Source organism: Polypterus senegalus, chromosome 11 (genome assembly GCF_016835505.1).
Source record: "Polypterus senegalus isolate Bchr_013 chromosome 11, ASM1683550v1, whole genome shotgun sequence".
Taxonomy (NCBI): Eukaryota; Metazoa; Chordata; class Cladistia; order Polypteriformes; family Polypteridae; genus Polypterus; species Polypterus senegalus.
The window spans coordinates 59,670,531-59,680,530 of record NC_053164.1 but is presented as its reverse complement, the minus strand read 5'-3'; the positions used below and the strand labels follow the sequence as shown (position 1 = coordinate 59,680,530).

The 10,000-nt window shown below is 41.1% G+C and overlaps 1 protein-coding gene across 3 annotated transcripts in view; it reads left to right on the top strand.

Annotated features, from left to right (window-relative positions):
- The window catches only part of nelfe (negative elongation factor complex member E), a 36,806-nt gene that overhangs the window by 13,292 nt on the left and 13,514 nt on the right, over positions 1–10,000 (top strand). For all 3 annotated transcript variants that reach the window (XM_039768748.1, XM_039768749.1, XM_039768747.1), the window contains one exon: positions 2,245–2,390. In XM_039768748.1, the coding sequence (XP_039624682.1) occupies positions 2,245–2,390 (146 nt within the window). The remainder of the gene's footprint in view (positions 1–2,244; positions 2,391–10,000) is intronic.

Genomic DNA, 10,000 nt, shown 5'->3' with positions numbered 1-10,000 from the left:
CATTCCTTGGTCCCGCCTCTCTGCAGTCATCGGCGGGCACACAAGACACACCGCCCAATCGCGGCCTGTCAGGGGAGGGACTTCTGGTCCGCGCCATCTTGGCTCCCCTTCTGCGGTGTCGACGTGCTGCCGGCAGCCTTGCTGTTGCCAGCACCTCTCGAGCTGCAGCTGCCTCCTCCTCCGCAGTCCTCGCGGCTGCCGCTGTGCCGGAGCCCCGCAGACCAGCATGCGCCTGCCACTGACGTGGATCCGGGAAGTCCCTGTCTGCAATAAAGAAAACTGCGCTGCCGCTAGGCAGGGAACTCACCTCCCCGGACTCGTCAAACCGAGGACACCTCCTCGGCGGCCTTTCTTGACGCCATGCCGCCCCGGCGCCCAGCAACGGGCGCGCTGCTGGAGACTGCTGCACTCGTTGTAGGCACGCCGCCCTCCCGCATCAGGAATAACGCCCTCCGCGGACTTGGCGTCCGTGGTTCTTTACCGGGCTGTGTGCACGCAGCCCCCGCTGCACGCGGTGGGGTGTCCCTCTGCTGCGCTCGGCTGTCCACAACAAATTTGTGATATACAGGTCCCCGCCTTTGAAACAGGCGAGCATCCTGCCGACTACGCCAGATGTGAACTTGACCCGGACACAGACAGGCGGACATCTTGTTTTAAAACCACCACACCTTTATTTACAATATTTACAAGAATAATTATGGTCACTCAGACCCAATGCAATGGTCACTCAGACCCAGTTCAAAAGTCCATAAAGTGCACAAACCCCAAAATGACACTCAGTCCTGGCCACAATGCCTTCTTCTCGGGCCGCCTCCACTCTCTTCTGCCTCGCCCCTCCTTCCACCCGACTCTAGCCTCGAATGAATGGAGACGGCCCCTTTTATAGAGGACCCGGATGAGCCCCAGGTGTTCCCGGCAATCTTCTTCTGGCCACGTGCCGGCTGTCCTCCCGGCTGCTCTCCGGGCGCTGTCATAAATCTTCCCCCCAGCACTTCCTGGTGTGGCGGAAGTGCTGGGGTAACAGGTCCCAAGGCACTGGGGTGCCTCCTGGCGGTGACCACGGGCCCCTACAGGTAAAGGCTTCCATGCCCTTGACCCGTGGCCCCCAAAGAAACCCGGAAGGCAAACCCCACGTGATCCAGGCAGGGCTCTGACCCTCTTCCCGTCCCTCCTGGCATCACTGACAATATATATATATATATATATATATATGTATATATATATATATATATATATATATATGTGTATATATCTGTATATATATATATATATATGTATATATCTGTATATATATATATATTTGTGTATATATATATGTGTATATATATGTATATATGTATGTGTGTATATATGTATATATATATGTGTGTATATATATATATATATATATGTATGTGTATATATATATATGTATATATATTTTTTTTTTTTTTGCAGCATGATTTCATTTCTTACACTATATGCCAGCGAGTTCTTCCAGCTTAACATTATAAACCGTATCATTACACATCACCGTAAGCCTGACTCAGATTTACCCTTAATTGCATAGATTTCCAAGCCCAAGTCACGCTCAAGGTTAACACCAAGGAGGTTAATAGACTTGTATGGCTGCATCTTGTGTTCTTGTTGCACGTCTTGTCAACAGTTTAAGCTAAATGCATAGTAGCACTAACAGTTGTGTAGAAGAGTAGTGGTGATGGACTTTAGATCATGTCCTACCTGAACAGGCTAGGAACTGAATGCCTACCATCACAGTAAAATAGGTGAAGCAGAACAGTCTTCAATGTAGTGTTTTAAGAGGGCATCCCATTCAGGTCTTGGGAAATCGCTATTGCTATTTAACTATAATAGTAGGGTGTTGTACCGTGTTAGCAATTATGAATGTAGAAGTTGCTAAATGACACCTTTTATTGGCTAACTAAAAAGATTACAATATGCAAGCTTTCGAGGCAACTCGGGCCCCTTCTTCGGTCTTTTTAGTTAGCCAATAAAAGGTATCATTTTGCTTGGCTTTTCTCTATTTAACTGCAGTAAATCTATCTCAGGACATCATTGCTACTGTATTCAAAACAGAACCCAGAAAGCATTTATGAAAATGTAGTGAAAGAAGAGACCCTGACAGCTTTTGTAAAATATCTGAATGAGATAATGGGACAGTTTAGTAAACCAAATTAGTTTGATTGGTTTCCACTAATTTACAAAACACCTTAGGTTCAAATGTTCTAATAGTTTTTCTTGTTGCAGCACTGTCTGACCAGCCTGTTGTGGACACAGCAACAGCTACAGAACAAGCTAAAATGTTAATAAAGTCTGGAGCAATCAGTGCGATAAAAGCAGAAAACAAGAATTCAGGATTCAAGCGCTCTCGGACACTTGAAGGAAAATTAAAGGTACTGTCAATCGAGCATGTGGCTTATGTTGCAGTATTACACTGTGTAAAAATAAATACCAGTGTAGCCAGCATTTCATGTTGAATCCTATGTCTATATGAACCTTCAGGAAACTGACCCTAAACATAGTCAATTCTGATCATTTTCTTGTGTTTTATAAGTACGTTTAGTAATTTATGTGTGCTGAAGTAAATAACATCTATCCTCTTTATCCATCCTCAAGCGAGAGCCCCCGAACATTTACACTAGCCGCTGTGAGACCAGATCACATTGTTTCAAAATATCTGTAGAAAAATAAAATAAAAATATATATATATATATATAAATATATATACACACACACACACAGTGCATCTGGAAAGTATTGACAGCACGTCACTTTTTCCACATTTTGTTATGTTACAGCCTTATTCCAAAATGGATTAAATTTAGTTTTTTCCTCAGAATTCTACACACAACACCCCATAATGACAACTTGAAAAAAGATTACTTGAGGTTTTTATAAATTTATTAAAAATAAAAAAACTGAGAAATCAGATACACATACAGTACGTTTGTGAAATACAGTATACGTCCTTAATCCATTCCAGATCCTTTGACTTATACCAAACAGGACGTATACCAAACTAATTTTTCCCATAAGAAATAATGGGAAAATAATTAATCCGTTCCCATGAAAAAAAATCCTATTGTTATTGGCATATTATACATTGATGGGGTTGTATAAAACTAAAATTAAACGCCTTTGTTTTTCACAATTGTAGATACCGTCATTCTCGGCAAACGGTATGCAATAGCCATGTCCTGGATATGCATGCCACCCTCATACTTTTCAACAATAAATTCAAATTTATGTGAAAAAACACGAAATCGTGTTGTGACAATGTGGGTTTGCTGTATGCTCCCATCTGTTGTCAGGGAGCCCTTGAACCCTACACCGTCGGTAATGTGCCTCACTGCTAAGCTCATCAGTAACAACAAAGCAAGGGGATGGTGAAAAAGTGCTTTTATTAAAACAATCAACAAGACAAGGTGTTCAAATTAAAGTGCAGTCTCTAAAGTTTCAATAAATAATCCATAAAATCAGAAGTGAAACGTGGAGGTTAAAAACAATAGAAAAAAGTCTTCTTAAAAACAAGGAGGTTAAAATAGAGCAGGAAACATTCTTTAAAAAAAAGCAGAAGAAGCCTGGTGCCTTTTTACCTGGCGGCCCCCCTGCTTCCCAACAGGGGAGTCGACCTTCACTCTGCCTACTTCAGCTACTTTATGCACGCACTCTCTCTCTCTCTCTCTCTCTCTCTCTCTCTCTCTCTCTCAACCTCCCGTCCGTTCTTTGTTTTTCCTCCCCTTCTAGCGACGCACGCTTCTATTTATCAAGATAAGCAGCCCCAGGAAGTATCACGAATGTGGATGTTCTGTCACCTGTGCATTTAGGTGAGAAACGCCCACATCGCGAATCGCCATGAGAACCTTCAGCCACATAACCACCAAGCTGTAAGTGCTGTGATTATTTATTTTAAAGCTGGCCTTTGACAGGAGCTGTGGACCCGCTATACCACACACGTGAAAATTCACAGAGAGTTAATAGCGTGGGTTGTTCACTGAATGCTAGCAAGTGGCGCACTGACACTCGTGGGCAGTCGTGGCTTTGTCTCGAGAGAGGTAAACAAGGGTTGCGCGCGGTGTTCTAGGACGCGAGTCGTATTCCAAACAAAGGTCGTATACCAAGCAAAATTTTTCGTGTCCAAACAGAACGTATACCAAGTTGGACTTATTCCAAAGCAGATGTATACCGAGGTACCACTGTGTGTATATATATTTATATATAATATATACACACACATATATATATACTAATAAAAGGCAAAGCCCTCACTCACTGACTGACTCACTCGCTCCTCACTAATTCTCCAACTTCCCATGTAGGTAGAAGGCTAAAATTTGGCAGGCTCATTCCTTACAGCTTCCTTACAAAAGTTGGGCAGGTTTCATTTCGAAATTCTACGCGTAATGGTCATAACTGGAACCTATTTTTCTCCATATACTCTAATGGACGTTAGCCCGATGGCCGTGGGGGAGCGGAGCTGTGTGTGACATCATCACACCTCCCGCGTAATCATGTGAACTGACTATGACCGCAGTACGTAGAAAAGAAGGAAGAGCCCCCAAAGAGCGCTGAAGAAAAATGCAGAATACTTTATTCGCGAGATACAACTTTAATGAGAAGAAACGAGGTATAAACGAGACTTTGGATCACTTTGTAACGGAGTTAAAATTGCTGTAGCGAGAAACTTTTAAGTTTCTCTACACTATAGTAAAGAAAAAGGCAAGTTTCCTTTCTTTACACCTTTTTTCATTTTATCCCAAACCAAAGCCTTTCTCTCTTAACACTGCAGAGGGCACAAAAATGATTTTCTTTTAATTGCTGGTAATGCCGGTAAGGCACATTACACAGGCAGAAATTTGACGCTCACATAGAAAATGTAATTTCTATACCACAGCCGTCGTAGCGCCTTTCAAAAGGGATCAACTACCAAGAGATGATTCATATACATTTTAGCTGCTGTTAGTACTACTTACCTGTTATGTTATACCGGCTTTAAAATGTAGCTTACCCGAAACCACTCCACTGGTACTCAGTGTATCTTTACTTCTTAAAACGTTAATATTTTACTGTTTAATAACTTATAGACTACATTTTATTTTTTTCCCTTGCACTCAATGAGCGAGGCCAATGGGTGATCAGTTATATATATATATATATATATATATATATATATATATATATATATATATATATATACTAATAAAAGGCAAAGCCCTCACTGTCTGACTGACTGACTGACTCACTGACTCATCACTAATTCTCCAACTTCCCGTGTAGGTAGAAGGCTGAAATTTGGCAGGCTCATTCCTTACAGCTTCCTTACAAAAGTTGGGCAGGTTTCATTTCGAAATTCTACGCATAATGGTCATAACTAGAAGCTATTTTTCTCATTTACTGTAATGGAGTTGAGCTCGAAAGCCGTGGGGGAGTTTAGTGTGACATCATCACGCCTCCACGTAATCACGCAGTATGTAGAAAACCAGGAAGAGCTCCAAAAACCGCTGAAAAAAACATGCATTATATAATTAAGAAGGCAGCGAAACAATTAGAAGCGAAAGTGACATATAAAACCATATTCAGCGGCTCACGTGAACTGACACAGTGCACAGACAAAAAGCAACAGTTCCAAAGAGTGCTGAACAAAAACTGAATTACACTGCTACGCTCAAATAGACAAACCACACGCCGTGGCGCAATAGTAGAGGCTTCGCCTCTAGCGCCGGCGTCCGAGGTTCGATTCCCGAGAGGGGATGCACTGAGTATGTACGTGCTTCCCGATTCATTTTAGCCTCGCATCCCCTTGGTTTGAGACGTATGAAAAATATGCGGTTGAAGCAGAAAGACAGATCACCAATTGAAGCTTTATGAATAATGGATACTTTATTCGCGATCAATGATTGTTTTGGTAAAGCCATACTCAGTGTATTCATTAGATGAACGGTAAAAAAGTAAGAGCGAGGGGAGGGTAACTTATTGAGGCACACAGGCAAAACCACAATAGCACGCGGCTCGATGTACTGTAGTGCGCGTCAACTCGATCTGAATTGCGCAATCACATTTGAAAAAATATATCTTTTCAAGTTCTATTTAGTCCATATGTGTCAAACTCAAGGCCCAGGCCACATCCGCCCGCGTGTAATTATATCCGCCCGAGATCATTTTATATATTATTGTTATTAATGGCCCGGGATATGAAGCGCTGGTAACACAATAAACTACAGATCCCATAATGCAGCGCTTCAGCTGCCTTGCGAACACTTACGCGTTAATCAAGTCTAGCTTATGATGCTGCAAGTTATTGCGAAGCTAGCCCACACGATGCCAAAGAGAAAAGGTGATTCTGAACATAGAGCCTTTAAAAACCGATGGGAGGCTGAGTATATGTTTACTGACATTGCCGGTAAACCCGTGTGTCTCATTTGTGGAGCTAATGTGGCTGTAATTACAGAATTTAATCTAAGACGGCACTATGAGACAAAACATCAAGATAACCTGAAAGACCTGAATGCAATGCACAAGATACAGAAAGCAGAAGAGTTAAAGAAGAATCTGACACTTCAGCAGACGTTTTTACCGTGCAAAATCACAAAGTGATTTCAAGTGAAGCTACTTTTATGGGAGACACAAATGCACCAGTGCAACTTGCCCCACTTTCCCTGTTGCCAAGTAATGTTGAACCAAGTCGGCACAACGGTGTTCCCAAATACGCACTTTGCTGATAAACTGAGCGCACTGCGCACTGAGTTCGCACGGCGCTTTGGTGACTTTGAAGAACAAAAAAAGAATTTTGAGTTGTTTCGCAACCCATTTGCCGTCGATGTGGAAACTGCACCTGTGCAGATTCAGATGGAGGTGATTGAGCTGCAGTGTAATGGCACACTGAAGGCAAAGTACGATACTGCAGGCCCGCACAGTTTATTCACTCCATTCCGCAGAAATGCTCCAGCTCCGTCTACATGCGGCTCGAACCTTGTGCATGTTTGGTAGCACATATCTGTGTGAGAAGCTCTTCTCAGTCATGAAGACTAACAAAACAGCACACAGGAGTCGCCTCACTGATGAGCACCTGCAGTCCATCCTGAGAATCTCCACAACACAGAACCTCACACCAAACAGAAACGAACTTGTTGCCAAAAAAAGATGCCAGGCGTCCAGCTCTGATAAAATGACATAAGAGCAAAGACAACTGAATGATTTGATTTGTTATTGCTGAAAAGAACAAATTTTATTTATATTTCCAGGTTTTGTTATGCACCATGTTCATATTTGAATTTGTATAATTTTGACAGGATATATTTTTATGGAGAGCAAAATCTTTTGGAATATTTAAAATTTAAGTTTATTTTTTATATAAAATTACATAAGAGTAAAGAAATTTAAATGTTTGTTCTTTTAACGCTTACTTTATTTCTAACTTGTATAATTTAGACAGGATATATTTTATGGAGAGCAAAATATTATAAGTTATTTAAGGTTTGAGTTGATTTATTAGAATAATATTCTGTCGACTAAATAAAAATTCCTTCTATTTAAAATTTAAATAGAACTTGAACAGATACGATAGTTCATAATATCCAGGCAGACTTGCACGTAAGAGCGGAGTCATCCGTTTTAACAAACAGCATATTGCACTGATACGAAATAGCCTGCCCATTTAATTATTTAGGAATGGATAAATAAAAAGATTTTGTACAAATAATGTTTTTCATTTTTGTTCCTTCATGGATTCTGGCACCCCCAGCAACAGTTGCTTGCACCCCAAAGACTATATGTATGTATGTATGTATGTATGTATATATATATATATATGTGTGTGTGTGTATATATATATATATGTATATATATACTGTATGTATATATATATCTATACTAATAAAAGGCAAAGCCCTCACTCACTCACTCACTCACTCACTCACTCACTCACTCATCACTAATTCTCCAACTTCCCGTGTAGGTAGAAGGCTGAAATTTGGCAGGCTCATTCCTTACAGCTTACTTACAAAGTTGGGCAGGTTTCATTTCGAAATTCTACGCCTAATGGTCATAACTGGAAGGTATTTTTCTCCATTAACTGTAATGGAGTTGACCTGGAAAGACGGGGCGGAGTTTCGTGTGACATCATCACGCCACCCACGTAATCACGTGAACTGACTGTCAACGCACTACGTAGAAAACCATGAAGACCTCCAAAAAGCGCTTAAGAAAACATGCATTATATAATTGAGAAGGCAGCAAAACAATAAGAAGCGAGCGAGTGACATATACAACCATATTCATGAGTTCTGCTACTTCGGAAAGAAAGCAAGGTGTAAACCTAAACTTTAAATTAAGTTCATAGACAGGCTACCGCTGGCGTTTCACATGCCCACAGGTAATGCGGGATACAAGTTTAATGAGAGGACGAGGATATAAACGAGTTTTGATCACTTTGTAACTAAGTTAAAATTGCAGGTGAAGGGGTGTGCTTATGCAAAATCCGAGAGACTGTGTTTGTGGGGGATTGACAGTTAAGGCGGGTTGGGGAGTGACGTCATCATCTCCCCTCCCATTTACCTAATTTCGCTCTGAGCTGAACTCCGCGGCTAACGCCGTCTTCTGAAGCAACTTCGTCAAACTGCCACCAAATACTCACAGAAAAATCCACAAGTTAATACACACACTGTCTCTAGAGTTTCTCCACATTTAATCCTCCAGGCACTACTTACAAAAGGTCACATTGACAATCGTGGTAATGCTATTTTTAAAATCTTTCCTTTTCTTAGCACAAGCATAGCTGAGAAGCTTCGATGCATGTGCTCCATAACGCGTTAAAAAATAATGCATTTAATCACACTTTAAGGGGAGCTTTTGTCAATGAACGATTTCCTGGTACACCGATTACATTGATCAGCGCCACCTTAGTTTGAGAAGAAGTATGAAAAAATATGATGTTAACACAGAAAAACAGATCACCAATTCAAGCTTTATGAATAATCGATTCGCCATCAATAATTGTTTTGATAAAGCCATCCTCCTTCCATTTTATAATTTTTCCGCCAATAGCCATGATTAAATGAACGGTAAAAAGTAAGAGCGAAGCGAGGGTGACTTATTTAGGGAGGAATATATATGACAGCAACACTCTTGACTAGGGATGGGTATCGTTTAGGTTTTATCCGATACCGGTGCCAAAACGGTACTTTTGAAACGGTGCCGGTGCTTAAACGGTGTTCGAACCGGTGCTTAAAAAAATAAAGAACACAAACTTCGTCCAAAAACCTCTTGTGTTTTTATTTTTCCCAGTAATTTTTTTTAAACAAAATTATAACAAACCTAGCCCTTTCTGTCAATAAAACATAACTTCTTTGGTTGGAACCAGTGCTTAAACAATTGAAAACACAAACTTTGTCATGAAACCTGTGATGTTTAGCAGTTTTTTTGCAAGAAGATAATCATATTAGCCTTTTCTGGAGCTATACGGCATCGCTCTTGGCTGATGGCATGCCCAGCACAAGAGAAAACTCTTTTAGAAGGCGTTGATGACGCTGGGACACATAAATAAAACATATAAACCAGTTCCCAGAATAAACAGAAAATACATTTGAATTTTAATTAATTTTTTTCTTCCAGATAAAAAATAAAAACCCCGTTGAAAATGGATGGAGATCTTTGACTATAAATTTTGTCACTGCCCTATGAATTTCGGCCCACTTTTTCTTTCGCATTTTAGCCTTTTGGCCAGGGTGAAGGGAGTATCTGCCATCAAACAAGAAGACAGCCGCATGTAACTACGACGGTGTTTGCTAGTTCACCTTACATGCATTAATGTAATAACGCGGTTAGCCTACTCAACGAAATTGCACCTAACAACATTAAGCTACTCACCCAGAGAAGAACGGGTGCTGCTGCCATCATCATCATCAGTTATCATTTCTGCTACACTGGCAGGGCTAGGGGCCGGACTCTCCTCCTCGGGTTCTTGGATGTTGCTAACTCCGAGAACAGGCACCACACCCGCAGTAGA